Source organism: Triturus cristatus, chromosome 6 (genome assembly GCF_964204655.1).
Source record: "Triturus cristatus chromosome 6, aTriCri1.1, whole genome shotgun sequence".
Lineage (NCBI taxonomy): Eukaryota > Metazoa > Chordata > Amphibia > Caudata > Salamandridae > Triturus > Triturus cristatus.
In genome coordinates, this window is record NC_140589.1 from 1,697,867,398 (window position 1) to 1,697,886,406 (window position 19,009).

Sequence of the window (19,009 nt, forward strand, 5' to 3'; positions counted from 1 at the left end):
GCCAAGCTAGGTCCTTCCTGAACCGGAACACAAGCAACACAGGACCAGTTTTGCCCTATTTATGGGCTCATCAGCTGGGTACAGCTTGGTTCCAGTGACACATTGAGCATGGGACCCACGTATGGACATACCCATGCCACTTAGGGCATTACATGAAACCCAGCTGATGAGCCCACAACTAGGGCAAAACCAGTCCTGGGCTGCTTGTGTTCCAGTTTAGAGAGGACCTAGCTTGGCAGTTCAGGCATAGATTACACTGGTTTGTGTCATTGAGGTCTCTCTTCATTTTAGTGCCAATGTTTTTTAGAAATTTCGTTTACATATTTATCCATAGCAATACAAAGGATAATTTAATTATAACAGAAAATATAATATGTTGCAACACCTTTACGTATAGTGGCAGGAGAACTGGTCTGTTCAAGTAAGTTAATATCACAAACACATTGGATGCTGAGAGAATTGCAGGGATGTAGTGCCAATATTTTTCTGCAGCGCTGCTCTTTCTTATTCTCAGTCATTCAATAATAGATACGTTCTGTACTGGGCCTAGTGTTGTCATCTTTTGTATCCGTGTAAAGTTTGTTTTTATTATTTTAGCTGCCTAGTACTATTTACCCAACACCGAATACTGTTTTCTGTCTTTCACTGTCTTATTATGTTCCCGCATGACTATGAAGTCATTCAGCATAATCAACCTCTCCTATCTACCAAATACACAACAGATCAAAGATGGCAGAAAATTCATTCAATTCGGTTCACAAAGTTCCTCTTAGTGGGCAGTCATTCTTTCATTAATTCAATAATTCATTTAGATATCCTTTCATGCGGGTATGTATTTATTCATGCACGTTTTATGCAAAAATGAATCACCATAGTCATACTTTAAGATTCCTCTTTCCACAAACTGATAAATGTAGAATTCCATAAAAGAAATAGGCATAATCAGCAAGAGGTATCTGTGTAAAGTTTGTTCATATTATTGTATCATTGTAGTACTATTTAAGCAACTTCGAAACCGAGTGTCTGTCTTTCCACTCAACGAAGAAGTCATTCAGCATGACCAGTCTCTCCCATTTACCAAATACAGATCAGAGCTGAAGATGGCAGAAGATTCATTAACTTCAGTTCACAAAGTCACTGCAGTCACTCATTCATCCATTCATTCACTTATGTTTTCATGCAAGTATGAATTTATTCATGGAAGTATTGGACAAACATGAATCATCATATTTATCACTTTAACATTGCTTTTTCCAAAAATTGGTAATGTGGACATCTTGCAAAGAAATGGCCATAATCAGCTAGAGGTGCAGTATACATCCAACATTTCTCTAAGTCATGACATTTTAAGTGTCTACTGTAAAGTACACCAATAAATTCCTGGAAGCATTATATTTGTACTGCCATTTGTGTTCTCAAAATTGTTTCCTCACATATTGAAGGGTACTTGCTTCCTCAATTCTTTATTTAATTGTTCTGTTTTTTATTCTCTTTTGATTTTAGTTTGAAATTCTTTGAGTCATGCAGATAGTAAATTAAACATTCATGTATATATCCTTATATCCCAATTATGTATGCTTCGCAAAACACTGATGGACTGTAAGGCAATCCCAAAGTTCATCATTAGATATTACAAAGACTGTTTTGATCCGACTGAAGGGTAACATTCTGTTTCTAGCTAGACTCTGTAATAATTTAATGAGGTCTGCCTATTGTAGAGTGCAAATTCAAAACAACGGACATTGTAATTCATAGTAGTGTTCATCCTCACAGTAGATTGTAACTTCAATTTATGGTTAACATTTTTTTTCTAGCCACAGATCTGTTGTTACAAAAGCAATGTTTTTATTTTCTTTCTTTTCTCTTATGGTTATAAATTCATGCATAAGCTTGCTTTTGTGACTGAAGCTTCTTTATTAGCATCCAGTTTGGAGTGTCTGTGAATATCCATGGATCTATTTAGCTGTAAGATAAAGACTATATGGAGCACAGCATCTAGGATTGGAGGATTTAGCAGATTTTGACTGTAGACCATTCAGAAAGGCAAGGAAGAGGGTTCAATCAGTGAGTTCCTACATTCCAATAGCATTTTGCAAGCCTTCTTCCAATGTAGTAACCAGTTTCCAAATATACTATAGTGCCTGTTCATAAAATCTGGTAAAATATTCTATTTTAGGCATTTCATACCAAGTTACCTATGTTGCTTAATAGGGATAGTAGGACTAGATTTGTTTGCTTTGATTGTGGTAAGAGCAAAATCATAATCTGCACAAAAATAGTTTAAATTCCTTACCATTTAATGTGGCACCAGTTTCTGCTGATATTAATATTTAGATGTTCCACCCTTATTGTCAATACACAATGCCTCTGGTGCACCAATGCATAGGTCCTCAATATGTATTTTGTCTATAAAAGACATAATGTTGAATGTAAGGTGAATCCAGATTCAAAATACATATCTTCAAACTCTATATTCTCCAACAGAAAATGATAATATAGAACCCTATAGACTGACAGTTGACTGGGTCTTATCAGACATTCCTCTCTCTCTTACATTTTCTGCCCCAAATGCAAATCCCAGTCACACCATGACACCAAGAGAATTGAATCAATCTTTATCTAATGTTCCAAAGCATACCATTGATTAAATTTCTTTGGCAAAAGCACATTATCACCTGCTTTAAAGAGATGACCTTTCTAATTAAGGTTCAAGAGACATGATTTTTAAATGAGATGTGCTTAGGAAACCTTGGAATTGTCTTTGCCAGTCCAGCCAGTAGACCTAAAGGGAGTTTAGAATGGTGCACATGATTGTTCAATAAGAGCAAGATATGAACAGAATCTTTTTGTGATCTATTTATGAAATAATTGTGGTTGAAGCAATTGAGAGATCACAGCTCTGTACATTTCCATGCAAACACAAAATTCAAAACAAGAACTAACACCCTCTTGAAGCCATCCTCATAAACTAAACTACCTCTGCTGGCATCACAAATTGGTCTATGTCTCCAGGATTAGTCTCTCTCATTGGAGGACCTCCATATTGAACAAGATGATTTAATAAAAATAAAAATTACTGATATGTATTCTGGAATTACTAACTGTAGAGAGGTGAGGTGTAAACATTAAGAACATTGAAGCATCCCTGTAAGTAACAAAATATGTCCATCAATGCAGAGGTGAAATTAGGCCCAGAGCTTCTCCTAGATCTATGCATCAGAGTTTGTTTATGTATTGGTCATATAGAAAACAGGGAACATTGTGGGCTAGAAAAATATTGGTTCCTTCCACAACTGAATAGGTTGAGAGATCCTGAAGGAAAAGTATACAATTTCCTTATAGTCACTTACATAGTTGACTGTTCCAGAGAAACTACCCTCTTTAGTACTGTGCTGTCCCTGGATACTGTTGCAGTGAAATGAACTGTATTTCTTCTTTCTTGGGCAGGTTCCCTTGTAGTACAAGTGTGCATGCCAGGCATTTGCTTGAAATATTTAGCTATGTTCATTCTTTCAGGTGGGCATTTGCTTCTCCTCTAATACAATCAACTCCAGGATACTCTCAGGAGGATTCTAGGTGTAGATGCTAACGATCAGGATGGGGAGTCCCTTCTAATCGCTGAAACTACTCTTACCTCTTACTCTAAAAAATTCACAAGTTTTTTCTATACAGTTTACACAGTAGACTTAGCATACTTTCGGGTTATCTCAAAAGGTTTTAGGATATTTTGTCCACTGTTGGTCCTTGATGAGGTAGTTGGGGAAAGATGCTAACAGTCAGAGATATGAAGTGACTTCATGAGAGGATATCACAGCGCCTTTTAATGTGATCAGCATTTTGTGTCCTTCTTGGGTTTGCTGCTTAGTCCCAAAAACATGATCACCTTGAAACCAATGAGAGCAGATGCCCGTGTAAAGTACTTTAGCGTACTTCATTAGTGCAGGCTGCTTGAGTATTGCTTCTGCCATCCAGGAATGCTACTGTGCTCTGTCACATGAGTGAGTCACAGGACCCCCACTTCATCCTTTCTTCTCGTCATATATGTCTCATTCTGCATATCACTGATATTTTTGAAGTGTTGCAGCTCGTAATCCCACACATGTGACACAGTTCAGATCAGAGTGTGGCCAGCTGATGCTGCGCACAACAGATAAATCTGTCAGGAAGTTGCCTTCCTCCTTGAATAGATAACAGAGTACCTGGTCCTTTCTGTATTTTTCCAGCTTCCATAAGGCAAGGTAGGACCATCTAGATGTATCTCATTGCATGCAGAGAGTTCTGGTTTGCAACATGTTAGTTTCCTTGAAGAACTGAATTTCCTTCCGCTTTTAGTAGGCAGTAAGGGTCATTGCCAAAAATGTTACTACATGACTTTATTTTTGCAAGACTTTGTGCCTTTCACATGAGAACCATCTGCTTTCTGTGTTCTCTGCCTTTTCCTGGAGTATAGTCTGAACACGCTGTGCAAGGTTGATAAACAATGCCCCTTGTTATTCTGTTCTGGTCAGTTCCTAGCACCTAGACAAAACATGCTAACACAGTTGCATTGGCTGAAGACTCATGTTTTGATATTACGGGAAGGCATGTTGGTTTAACACACACTTGGAGCGGGACCTTTCCAGGGAGAAGTGCTATGCTGTTCCTATGATGTAGAAATACAATCTAGGCACTAAGGTATGGGGTCTGCTGACAAAGCCCAGAGATCTTCCTTTATATAATAAAACTTCTTCTTACCAAGGGGGAGGGTGGTTAGGCCTTATAACCCTTTATCCACTGTCAGTATACAATGACATCCCCTTTTATCATCTGTGGACTTTTTGCAATGCTGTCTTATGTGTATCAGTTTTGCTGCTGGTAGTGGCTCATATACTGCACTATAGAGCACTATAGTTAAAAAAAAAATTGAACTATAACATTGACTCTGCCAATTCCTATTGTGGACAAGTACGATTGAGTGAGCGAAAGGGTGCATCTTGCTACCGTGATTCCTAAGAGAGTCGGGAGTGTTGTGTTCTGGGTTATCTAATCATTTGTAGCTACGTGATTATGTAGGAGAACAAATGAGACACTATAGCTAGACGGTCCTGGGATTTTGGGTACTGAGGGAGTAGGAAGGCTAAGCCCCTACACACCGCGGTCCTGTTTTCCTGCGCATAATTCTGTGTATGTGCAGAATCCCTGCAACATGGCACCGCCAACGTTTGGTCTGGTACTTATCTGCGAGACACCTGAGTAGTGCTTGTGCTTGTCCACAATCCCCTCACTTCTTTTTCCGTAGCCTCCTTGATTGAGATATTTTAGGTTTTTCAAGCTTGAATTATAAAAGGTATTTTTCTTTCTTTTTACCCATTATTGTGCTGCCGCAAGTAGGTTGTCTTTTTCTATCTGTTGATAATGGCGGTTGCCATTGTAGGTCCTAACCACTCTCCAGTTACCACACATTTGACTCAACATGGAGTCCCTAATGCAGGTGCTGATATAATTTTGTTGTTGAAGCAGATGCTGCACATCGCTTGAAGGTATTTTACTGTTGGGTCACCTTTCTGGCAGTGGATGGAAATGATCATTTCTTTCCCGAATATACTGCCACTGTACTTCCGCAGAATAATCTACCTTATAGATCTCTTCGAGTTCCGTTAACGGCTTGGCAACACACCATATGGTTTAATGACGCCCTTCCACACCCTTTAACAGCGGTCCGTTTAGGCCCCTTATCAATTGACGAGGCAACGTGGCCCGTTTTGGCTGGGTATACCCTGCATCCAAATTATCTAAATGCTCCTGTTGCAGAGCTACACGTTTTACATACTTCTTTAATACATATACATAGAGCTGTTATACAGTTCATGTCACAGAACATACAGGTGGGACCACCTGGAGTTGCTGCACAACCACCGGGACCTGGTAGTATAGTTATCAGTCCTGTCAATATTAATTCAGTGATGGGCAAACGTCTGCAGAATAAGGACGAGCTTCCTTATTGGCTTGCTGAAAAAATGTGGGCAACTCAAAGCTGTTTTTCCTAATACCACACCTGTGGAGAAACACAGGATTCTGACCATGAGCTTACCTAAAGGCCTTGTTCCAGAGTTAGCTGATTGTAACACTTGGGCTAGAGTGTTTGCAGCAGTATATTCAAGGTGTTTCGGCACCCCCTCAATGACCGTTCTCCCCTCTGTCATTAAACGTGTTCAAGATGAACATGTGGCCGAAGCAGCCCTGGAGTTAGGAATGAGACTAGTGGGAGTGTTCGACATTGTTTGTGACATGATCCTTGCTGATGTGAAGGGTGTAGCAGTAAGCTTACAAGTGGCACAACGCATGGGGGCTGTTGCTGACGAAGACAAACATCACAAATTACCAAAGATTATTGCTAAAGTGTATCAAACATTAGGGTGCCATAGTCTGGGAATTAAGCCTTTTACACAACCTCAAACTCAAAATCAACAGAAAGCCCAGACAGATAAGGATGGGCACCCATTCTTTCCTGAAAAGAACTGGAAAAATAAAAAACAGGGGCAGCAACAACAGAAGCAAGGTTTGCGTGCTGGATCACTGACACCTGATTCTTCTGAGCTTAGTTATGATTTGCGCAGTCACACTAAAATTAAGACTCCTGATAGATTCCAAGTCCCTGATCAGGGTTCTCCTTGTTCTTTACAGGACACATCGGACTCTCAAGTTGGTGGTGGGGAGCGCCAGAATCGCGGAAAAAGTGCATCCACTCAACAGGGACTGGATCAACCCGACAGTTTGACATAAAAGCCAAACAAGAGGGACTGCCTCGTTTTCGACCCCCCTATCAAAAGTAGAAAGTTGCCGCTTTAACAGCGAAGTATGCCTCAGACGGTTAGAACTCTACTCCTAGATTGGACATGGGCAGTGACTCTGCTCGACAGCGTGTCGGAGGTTACCATAGTGCAAGAGGTACTGCGTCCTTGTCTGAAGGCGAGAGCAACTGATACATTTATTACAGTAGAAACAGCAGATACTCGAGTTGCCCTCCGGTTAAACTTTATGAAGTTGTCTTACAAATTGAAGGTGATATACGGTGCACAATTACAGCAGTTTTCTGGAAAATCTCACTTCCTCGTATGACATCCTATTGGCGGAGGCAGATTGGCCTCCACCATTTGTTCTGGCCACTTTTAGAGGGGAGGACGTGCTACTTCCGAGTTTTTTTTGTGTCACGTCCTTGAAGAAGCTAAAAAGGCTTATTCATCAGAGTGGGCATTGGCCTTGGCTCCGGCTGTGTATCGTAATCAAGTGGGCTGGGATAGAGATTCACCAGCACCTGAGATTCCATTACGGTCTATGCCGCAGCCACAACCGCAATATCCAATCAGACGGGAGGCTAAAGCTCCCGTTTGTGACATTCGGACTCAATTGGAATATCAGGGTGTATGTCACGTTTATCTTTGATCCTGCTCTTCTGACACAGGAGTTTTTACAGTATGAACATGTGCTTCCTCCTCCGTTGTCGTTGCTTCCTTTGGATCAGTACAAATTTATCATTTACACCGACGGCTTGGTTCAACCGGCCATCGGGTCCAAACATGCTAATTCAGCAGCTTGCACTATTTTGGCTGGTTCGATTGTGAATGATGAATTTAATTTTCCATTGGCCGTACACAGGCACTTGGGGACTGTACGGCGCAATTGGTGTAGCTGTGTGCTCTTATTCTAGCCCTTGAGTTTGCAGATCCTACGGTGACTACTCTCATTGTGTCCGATTCTTACTACTGTGTCCAGTCTTATAATGACAACTTGTTCTTCTGATCTCAGAATGATTATCGGGATTCTAAAGGCAGCACAATAAAGCATAAAACACTTTGGGTTAGAGTGGTAGAGCTTAAGGAACGTCTGCCACTCACACATGTTATACATACTTTTGGCCATCAGCGTGTGGAGACACATGCTGTTGGTAATTCTTTGTCTGATGAGGCCGCCAAATCTGCAGTAGCCACGTGTTTAGTTGCAACAGTTACAAGGTCCATGACTAAGATAGATAATAAAATTCTGGTGGATAGAGCTGCTCCGAAGGATGGCACTGCTTACCCGTAGGGCTTTCCTTCAAAATATACTTATCAATTATCTCCCGAACAAGTTCCTTATGCTACAATTCCGTCAGTTGGGGATCGGTTGATTCCCAACATGGACTGCAGACTTCCTTTGATCATAGCCTCACATGAAGGCATGGCTTCTGCACATGCCGAAGTATCTGCGACTGTCTCTAATTACAGCAATGTTATTGGTGGCGTGTTTTATATAAACAAACACGTAATGATGTATTTTCTTGTGACATTTGGCAACAGATCAAATTGTCTACAGTTTCACGACCACCACAAACACAGCTATATATATCTAATCAACCGTTTGGCTGTGTATATCTTGATCACTGCATTCCATTGACTTCTAATATTGCACACAAATATATTTTTGTTGCAGTAGATACGTGCACTAGATTCCTATGGGTTTGGCTGCAACGCAGCACTGACGCTCGAAATGTCATTAGAGATTTGCGTGTCTTTGTCGGGATGTTTGCCTGTGGCACCCTCCATTCGAACCAAGGTCCAGTGTTCACCTCTAAGGCTTACAAGGAGGCAATGAATTCATTGGGGGTGCTGGTGCAGTTTTCATCCCCATACAGGCCTGAGGGCAATTCAATAGTGAAGCGAATGAACCATGACTTAAAGCAATCTTTGACAGCTAGAGTCTTAGGTAATAGCAGGAACTGGCTGGCCCATTTGTATGGAGTTCAACATGCACTAAATAATCTCCCAAGAAGATCTCTGGGTGGGCCGACCCCATACAAAATGCTATTTGGCATTAAAATATTTGTGCCCGACCTTGATGGTCCAGACATTGTGGCGGCTGCTGCAACCTTTGACATAGATAATCATTCTACTGTGTTACAGGACCTACAAAAGACCAGTGACAGCTTCTCTACAGAACATATACCCTCTTCTGATGAATCAGCAATCCTGATCCCGGTCGCCAGATGGCTACCCAAAATTGGAGATCTGGTACGAGAAAAGCTGGAGAACCAAAAGAATTTGGTCCCCCTTATTGTGCACTGTTCCCAGTTCTTGGATTGAAGGGTACTCGTACTTGTATACTACAACCTTTGCCTGGTTATAAGGAAAGCAGATACATTTCAATTCACAATGTCAAACTACACCATCTGTTTGATTCTGAATAGTGTGATTCCAAGTGTTTCATGCAACGCTGTTTCTTCGACTAATGACCGTGTCGTGGAGGGTGAGATGGAGACTACCATTGACCTTTCCCCTGTTAAGACTTCATCCGCTTCTGAGGCAAACGTCGAGTGTGCTTATCCTGCGGACGAGTCCCGCATTGAAGTACCGGACAGTCCTTTACAACTTCATGCTGATGTTGCACTGCCACCGTTGTTGAACGTGGGAGCTAGCGGCTATTTTGGGGACCATACCAGCTTCTCTTATGACTCTTTCTCCTCATCCTCCTCTGTGGCACCTCCACCAACAAGAGCAAGCATTTTCCTTTCTTGGTTCAAAAAGACTTACCTGGTCACACCCTGGACCTATATCTGGTTGGTGCTTATTCTAATTTTCCTTTTCATGTTGATTGGATTTGTAACTGTGTTCTTCTTGCTCATCAATGGTCATTATTTGCCAGAACGCTCTGCTGTTAAGTTGGTCGATGGGATTCTGGCCCCCCCATACATCGTCCCATATAATGAAACGTGATCTAACCCGTGTTGCTGCTGCCATCATTTGAGGTAAAGTTGCATTTGAGATCCACAGTCCGATCGGAAGTCCTCAAGATACCATATGTGTTTTGCATTTCCTTGGGAGATGTAGTGACACAGGACATACATTCAGATGATTGGGATGTACATGCAGTCCATTCTTTGTTTTCTGATTTAAAGTATTATGACGCTTTTGATGCTGAAGATTTGTATTTAAATTCTGCCAATTATGCTGATTTATTCTGTTATCAACATTATGGGCATCATTTCTTGCACAAAACAAATACGTTAAGACCTGTTTTTAATTACACACAGTGGGAACATTATCCAACCCCCTTACAAAGTAGTTGAAAAACACTTAGGGATAAATTCACCTATTTCACTGATTACAACACGTCCAATCCGGAGTCTTATTACTTTAAATTGAAATTTACTTCTCATTCTAAATTTATTCTGACACACACTAAGTTAATATATTCAAATTCATTTAGAACTGATTTGGCTTCATAGGGTTCTGAGCACTGCAAAGATACCATTGATTTGAAATCGATTTGGGGCACTTAAGTTTGGCGGGTCCACGGAACTGAGAGTTTACATCGTGCATGTCTAATTCCTGCTCAAATAATATTTCTAAATGATACAGTGCACCAAACTACTTGCTTTTGCTTTGCTACTGCTAAAAATGTGAACATTTCGCCCATTCCTTTGTTAGCTGAGTATGACAATTGGCGCACTCACACCAATTATACAATTGATATGCTACATGCTTTGTTTCAAAATGACAGTTTCAATATCTCTGATGTTGACCCATTGGGGTGGTTGTTGTGGCAAACCAATTCTAATGCTTGTCAATTGCGTTTTCATAATGCAACGACTGGCTTCACACAGTCTAGACCGGATTCCTGTTACCCCCATTCACATTCATTCACCACATATTCAGTGGGTAAATTGTGTCTAACAGTGGTTAGAACACTCCACTCTGTCGTCCGTGAAACAAGACCTGTCACTCTTACCGAGCAACATCAATTTGGCAGATTTTATCTTGGGTCCTAAAACTCCTAGATCAAAAAGATTAATCTATGCAGCTTACAATGAAGTATGGAAACTTTCACAGATGGAAGCAGTGTTCCATCTTCGCCAAATTGACAAAGCTAATTTAGAGAAAGTCATTGCAGTAGTCAACAATAGTATCAATACGTTGTCTTCTCGTATTTATACTTTAGATAATATTGTTTAATCTGTTATTGATATTGTTCAAAGTGATGTAGCTGTGTTATATCATGATCAAAATCAATTACGATCTGTGATGCAGTTTGCATGGTCGTTGCAGATGTTCAAAATGGGAAAGATACCATGGGATTATTTGAGGGCCTTTGCTTTGTTTTTACCTTTTAATTTAACTGACAAATAGCGATTCATGTCCATGAAAGCCGCTACATACACGCTGTTACACAATGAACAATTGGAGCATTTACCGTTTTCAGTGGCTGAGATGATTCAGTGGTATGGTTAATTCACGGCGTTGTCTTTCTGCCATTTTTGCTGTTTCAATTTAAATCTTGCATTAAACATCTCCCAATTGGCCGCTTTGAACCCCTGGGTAGTGCATTTCTTCATGAATTATGGTCCCTGCCTTTCACCTACAGATGTAAACGGTAGGGTACGGAAGTTTTCCTGACAGGGGAGGACTGTGAGTCTACTGTAGGAAATTCCTTAGTATGCAAACACGTTAAGTTGCACGGCGCTTGTAATGTGTCCGTGCCTAATCTCGCTTGTTTTTTATAAGGAACACCCGTCATGGCAATAATTCCTGCTCTCACATTGCTTTCTAACTGCAGTTATCTTATTTTGAATAACCACGACTGCTGTGGCTTTTAGACAGGAATCCTATACATTGTAACAGTTTCACAACGTGTCACTTTTTGTAGCAATGTACTTTTTCCACCCCTGCATGGGACTTTAGATAGTTCAGTTTGGCCTTCCATTCCGAGTTTGAAAACAGATTTCAATAAGTTGAGCAGACACAAAGCGCTTTTGTTTCAACAAGAAGTGGCTCTCACTTTGGCTCGAGAGACCTTCAAATTGCAGGTGGCTAGAACATCTTGTGAGATTCAGTCGCTGCTCAACACAAATCTCCCACTTCATTTTGGGAAAGTAATACATCAAATATTTAATGCGTCTGACACAGAAGGCCTTGCTCATTTTTTTTAAACTTGTAGGATCAGGCCTTGTGACTTCTTTTCAGACGATCTTTGGAGTAAAACCAGCCTTTATTCATTCTATTTTTTCCAGCGCTTTTGGAGGATTTCCCTTAATATTAGCGTTGGCAGCCGGCGTCCCGATTCTTCTGCTGCTGTTACGCAATGGCTGCCCATCATGTGGTAATGTGCCGATCCGGCCAATTGCAACTGTACCGTGACCAAATGCAACAACATTTTGGACGCTTACCATTAGCAACGCTTAGCATGAGCTATGGACTAACTTTTCACTTTGCCTATTTCACTTGTGTGCAACCTGTGTTCTACTGCCAGCGGTGCCCTTTCTATTGGGCCTCAGATTTATGCCTCTCCAATATGTCACACACAGACCCGGATTATGATCTGGTAATGGGTCCATTAGTGGCCCATGATCAGGCCTGTTCTGAGGATGATGGAATGGGTGTGCGGCTGCGCTTGGAGTGATGGCTGAGTGGAATGTATGTGTATCTGCATAGCACCTCCTGCAACGGAGTTTCATTGAATACCACGTAAATTGCCCGGATATGCTATAGGAGACATCGGATTATGAGAAACACATGTGTTCCTTTGAGCTACTTGATTGGATGGCATCCCTTTTTGCTGCGAACAACATGGATGACCTTTTGGAACGATTTGCATTCTTAAGTTCACATACTTTGATGGATTTTCCAACTCCAAATTAAATCCGTTCTCATTGAACAACACAATTTTAAATGAAAAATATATATATATTTTTTTTAATTTTCCATTTTGTTTTTTTTTAGCACTTTTAGACTTTGCTTACCTTTGAACTCTGTTTGGATCTTTTATCTAGATGCTACGTCCTGGCTCAGGGGAGGTTGTAGTTTGCCTGTTAGTCATTGTCAACATTGCTAAGTTAGCATGCGCTCTGCTGCCTTGATGCTAATTTTGCGCACGTTACTACATGACTTTATTTTTGCAAGACTCTTTTTGTGCCTTTCACATGAGAACCATCTGCTTTCTGCGTTCTCTGCTTGTTCCTGGAGTTTAGTCTGAACACGCTGTGCAAGGTTGATAAACAATGCCCCTTGTTATTCTGTTCTGGTAAGCCCCTAGCACCTAGACAAAACACGCTAACAAAGCTGGGTTTGTTGAAGACTCATGTTTTGATATTACGGGGAGGCATGTCGGTTTAACACACACTTGGAGAGGGACCTTTCCAGGGAGAAGAGCTATGCTGTTCCTATGATATAGAAATGCCACTAGGCACTAAGGTATGGGGTCTGCTGACAAAGCCCAGGGATCTTCTTTTATATAATAAACCTTCTTCTTACCAAGGGGGGGGGGTGGGTAGGCCTTATAGCCCTTTATCCACTGTCTATATACAATGACATCCCCCTTTATAATCTATGGACTATTTGCAATACTAACTGTCTTATGTTTATGCGTTTTGCTACTGGTTGTGGCTCATATACCGCACTATAGAGCACTATAGTTAAAATAAATATTTTGAACTATAACAGTGACTCTGCCAATTCTTATTGTGGACAAGTACGAGTGAGTGAGCGAAAGGGTGCGTCTTGCTACCGCGATTCCTGTGAGAGTCGGGAGTGTTGTGTTCTGGGTTGTCTAATCATTTGTAGCTTGGTGATTGTGTAGGAGAACGAATGATACTCTATAACTAGTCGGTCCTGGGATTTTGGGTACTGAAGCAGTAGGAAGGCTTGGCCCCTACACACCGAGGTCCTGTTTTCCTGCGCATAGTTCTGTGTATGTGCAGAATCCTTGCAACACGCTGTTCCTGGTACCCTTATGTACTGGAATATGTTTGACTGATGCATGTTGGTGTTTATTCTTATATGTGAGTGGGTACCTGTATGCCTCTCGGTCTTTCTGTGTAAATTGCATGGATGTCTATATATCTGTAGATCTGTTTACATGGATTCCTGTATGGCTGAGTCTATGGATACATGGTCCTCCGTTTGTATGTGTGAAAGGTGTCTCTAGATATGTTAGCCTGGTTCCATGCGAACCCATATGTAGGGTGCTGTTATTTGCATGCACTATACACAATCTAAGATGCTTATTTTTGTCAATGCTTACGAACAGCACAATTCCATATTATCTGTATATAGATGAATAAATTAGTCACCATGATCATTCACAAATATCACATTCTCTGTTTGCTTTTTTACTGAAGGATTTTACCTTGAAATTTAGATTAAAATCAGCATGTTTGTAACCATCGACTGAAGAACAACAATATTTTGGTTTGAAGTTAGGAGGATTGCCATATTGGAATTCATTTACACATTAAACATAGCATTTTCAGACATAGTGATATGAAAAACGAATCTTGTGTATCTCAAAGTGGTCATCCATCATATATGTATTTTATCTTGTTATAGCCGTCAGTTAGTTGTTGCAAACATAGCATACCTGCCAACTTACAAAATATTTCCTCCACGCGATGAAGGGGTGGAGCCTTGGAGAGTGTAGGGCCTGGTGCTGAGAGCTAGCTAATAGGCACTCTGCCCCTCACCAAGTCCTCCCAACTCCTCCAAAACAAAACAAAAAACAAGGATTGAATCTAACAATAACTGGTGCTGGGAGTATTTCCTCTGCATAATAAAACGAGTTTGCAGAAATAACTGTAGGATGCATGTTCATTTTCAGCTTCTCTACTTTCTAATGGTGTTTAATTATTTTCCTCAGCACTTAGTGACAGCTATCAATGCTGGAGTTATGCCGCTTGGAAACACGTCTAACCACAGTCACTGGGATTTGGGAAGTTCTTTCTTCTTTGCTGGAACTGTAATTACTACCATTGGTAAGTACTGCATTTTAATTTATAATTTTCCTTTATAATTACTGCCATTTTATGGTATGTAATTTCGTAAGCATGTTGCCACCTATATAACACGTTACTGGTAATAACAACACCAGATGTTTGGTCTCTTGTTGAGTAACATACTGTCACACTCTTTGTGTAGGAATGCCCAATTGTTAGGTCTCTCTACATACAGCTTTATCATTCTGTTTTACAGACGTATTGTTACAAATACTTTAAAATATCCGTAGAGTGGGTTATTTGCCCCTCTCTTGCTCAAGATTCAATCGCATTCCTGTCTATTTGATTTCCCCTCATCCTGATTTGATGGCTTTTCTCTCTTTTCTTGTGTTTGTCCCTCCTGTGGAGTACTTAGGTTTCATCTTCTTTTGATTGAATGAACTGTATCCCTTCACTGTTGAAACTAGGGAACAGTGTTTCCCTTTTGCATGCTTCTATATAACATTTGTTCAGCTCCTTTATCTTTCCTCTTGTAGGTTTGGCTCTTTTTGCTGTCTCCCACCTCTCCTCCTTTTCTCTCTGTGTCATCTCCTCTCCTCTTCTTTCCTCCCTCCTATCCCTCTTTCCCTCATTTGTTTCCCATTATCTCAGCTATTCCCACTTTCTCCCCCATTTCATAATGTTAGCTATTGCTCAAGAACAATATAAATATTGAGCTGCAACTGGTACAGACTGGCAGTAGGAAAGGAAGAAGAGAGGATAACCATCATTGGTATAAATGCAGCAAGTGAGCACTAAGCACAATACTATCTAAGAGTGCCAAGGCATACAGTAACCTCAGTAGCAGTGATTAGTGAGTAGCTGGTGGCCATCAATCAATCAATCAATCAATCATAGCATTTGTAAAGCGCACTACATACCCGTGAGGGTCTCAAAGAGCTAGGGGGGATGCTGCTACTGTTCGAAGAGCCAGGTCTTGAGGAGTCTCTTGAATGATAGAAGGTCTTCGGTCTGCCGTAGGTGGATGGGAAGGGTGTTCCATGTCTTGGTGGCGAGGTGGGAGAATGATCTGCCGCCGGCGGTCACTCTTCGGATGCCGGGGATGGTGGCGAGGGCATGGTCTGCAGAGCAGGGCTGGCGGGCGGGGGTGTAGAGGCTGAGTCGTCTGTTGAGGTATGCTGGTTCGGTGTCGTGGAGTGCCTTCTGTGCGTGGGTGAGGAGCTTGAAGGTTATCCTCTTGTTGATGGGGAGCCAGTGCAGGTCTTTCAGGTGGGGTGTGATGAGGCTGCGGCAGGGGATGTCCAGGATCAGGCGAGCGGAGGCGTTCTGGATGCGTTGGAGTCGTTTCAGGAGTTTGGCTGGGGTTCCTGCGTAGAGTGCATTGCCGTAGTCCAGTCTACTGCTGACGAGGGCCTGGGTGACCGTCCTCCTAGTTTTGGTGGGGATCCACTTGAAGATCCTGTGAAGCGTGCAGAGGGTGTTGAAGCAGGAGGAGGAGACGGCGTTGACCTGCTTTGTCATGGAGAGTGTGGAGTCGAGGATGACCCCTAGGTTTTGTGCGTGGTTGGTGGGTGTAGGGGGTGCTCCTAGTGCCGTCGGCCACCAGGAGTCATCCCAGGCCAAGGGGGTGGAGCCGAGGATGAGGACCTCCGTCTTGTCCGAGTTCAGCTTCAGTCGGCTGTTCCTCAACTAGTCGGCGACGGCCTTCATTCCTTTGTGGAGGTTGGTTTTGGCGGTGTGGGGGTCCTTGGTGAGCGAGAGGATCAGCTGGGTGTCGTCGGCATAGGAGATGATGTTTAGGTCATGTAGTCGGGCGACGTGGGCGAGTGGTGCCATGTAGACATTGAATAACGTTGGGCTGAGAGATGAGCCTTGGGGTACGCCGCAGATGATCTCGGTGGCTTTGGAGCAGAAGGGGGGTAGGTGGACACTCTGGGTTCTTCCGGAGAGGAAGGAGGTGGTCCAGTCCAGGGCCTTCTCTTGGATTCCGGCGTCGTGGAGGCGTGCTCTTAGTGTGCGGTGGCAGACTGTGTCGAAGGCGGCTGACAGGTCTAGGAGGATCAGGTCCGCGGTTTCTCCGTTGTCGAGCATGATCCTGATGTCGTCGGTGGCGGCGATGAGGGTAGTTTCGGTGCTGTGGTGGCTGCGGAACCCTGACTGGGATGGGTCTAGGATGTTGTTCTCTACGAGGAAGCTGGTCAGTTGTTTGTTGACGGCCTTTTCGATGACCTTCGCCGGGAACTGGAGCAGGGATATGGGTCGGAAGTTCTTGAGGTCCTTGGGGTCCGCCTTGGGTTTCTTTAGTAAGACGTTGATCTCTGCGTGCTTCCAGCTCTCCGGGAAGGTCGCTGTCTTGAAGGAGATGTTGATGGTTTTCCAAGGTGGGGTGCGATGGTCCTACTGACTTTGTTGAAAATGTGGTGTGGGCAGGGGTCTTCCGGGGATCCGGAGTGGACGGTGTTCATGATCTTGATGGTGTCGTCGTCATTGGTGTTGGTCCAGGTGAGCAGGCGGTTGGTGCGGGTGGTGGTCGTGGGAGCATGGGTGTCGGCTGTTGTCGGGGTGGTGACGGCATCGAAGCTGTCATGGATGTCTGTGATCTTGCGGTGGAAGAAGGTGGCCAGCGAGTCTCACAGTCCTTGTGACGGTGGGAAGTCGTTGGTGTTGGAGCTGGGGTTGGAGAGTTCCTTCACGATGTTGAAGAGCTCTTTGCTGTTGTGTGCGTTGTTGTCGAGGCGGTCTCTGAAGGCGAACCTTTTGGCGGATCTGATGAGTTGGTGATGTCGGCAGGTGGCGTTCCTGTGGTCTGTGTAGCTTTCTGATGTTCTTTCGTGGATCCAGTTTTTTTCTAGTTTTCGGCAGGTTCGCTTGGAGGCCTGGAGGTTTTCGGTGAACCAGCTGGCTCTCTTGCTGGTGTGGGTGTTGGGGGTTTCTTGGAGCGGAGCAAGGGTGTTGGCGCAGTCGTTGGTCCATTGTTTGAGGTTGCGGGCTGCGGCATCGTGGGTCAGTTGGGTCTGGGGGTGGGCTCTGGGCGAGGGCGGCAGTTAGCTGGTCCTCAGTGATCTTGCCCCAGCTGCGGCAACGCATCTGCTGGGTTTGGTGGTCTGCTGTGGGTTTCTGGAAGGTGAAGTAGATGCAGCGGTGGTCGGTCCAGTGGAGTTCGTGGTGCAGTCGAAGAAGACGTGGGTGATAGCTGAGAAGATGGGGTAAAGCGTGTGGCCGACAGAGTGTGTGGGTGCTGTGATGAGTTGTCTGAGTCCGAGGTTGCCGAGGTTGTCGATCAGGGTGGAGGAGTTGGGGTCGTTGTTGTTCTCGAGATGGAAGTTCAGGTCCCCGAGGAGGATGTAGTCCATGGAGGCGAGGGCGTGTGTGCTGACGAGGTCGGTGATGGAGTCGTTGAACTGCGGTCGGGGTCCGGGGGTCTGTAGACAAAGGTGCCTCTGAGGGTGGTGTTGGGGTCGGTGTGGATCTGGAAGTGCAGGTGTTCGGCGGTGCTGAGGGTGTCGTCGGCGTGTGTCGAGATTTTGAGAATGTTCCTGTGGACGATGGCGATTTCTCCTCCTGTTCCGTTGGTGCAGTCCTTGTGGGTGATCTTGTAGCCTTCCGGGATGGCTATGGCGATGTTGGGTGCCGAGGAGGGGGTCAGCCAGGTCTCCGTCAGGAACGTGACATCTGGGGAGGTGGAGTCGAGTAGGTCCCAGAGTTTGATGGCGTGTTTGCGGGCGGATCGGGTGTTGAGAAGGATACATCTGAGTAAGTTGGTTTCCATGTTGGGCGGGTTGGCGGGCCGGATGCTGGAGAAACTGCAGTTCCGGCAGCAGAAGGGTTCTTGGGTGCACTTCAGCACGGCCAGGCAGCAGGTGCGTGATCGCCTGGCATTTAGTGCGTGGAGGGTGCTGGAGTCGTAGTGGAGGCGGGCGTCGTGGTGTGTGCGTGGGCCAGGGTTCCTGGCGCTGGGCACGGTCCAGGCGCGGACAGACGCAGACGGGCTTGCCTTAGGCGCGCCAGCGGTGCGGCTACGCAGCGTCCGGCATATATGGGGAGGTGGGTGGGAGGAGCAGCTGGGAGGCGGGAGGCGGGATCAGCAAATGGGCAGTGGGCAGTCAGTGGGGCGGGGCTGCAGGGTGCACAGCGGCGGGGGAGACGAGGGCACAGAAGCAAAATGGGGCAGCAAGGGGGGAAAAACAGTGGCCCAGAAGGCAAAAAACGGGGCAGAAAAGGGGGAAAAACAGTGGCACAGAAGGCAAAAAACGGGGCAGCAAAGGGGAAAAACAGTGGCACAGAAGCAAA

General features: G+C 44.0%; 1 protein-coding gene across 2 annotated transcripts in view; it reads left to right on the forward strand.

The window, feature by feature from the left end:
• Window positions 1-19,009, forward strand: part of KCNK2 (potassium two pore domain channel subfamily K member 2) — a 463,644-nt gene that overhangs the window by 286,761 nt on the left and 157,874 nt on the right. For both annotated transcript variants that reach the window (XM_085612921.1, XM_085612920.1), the window contains exon 3: window positions 14,644-14,758. In XM_085612921.1, the coding sequence (XP_085469047.1) occupies window positions 14,644-14,758 (115 nt within the window). The remainder of the gene's footprint in view (window positions 1-14,643; window positions 14,759-19,009) is intronic.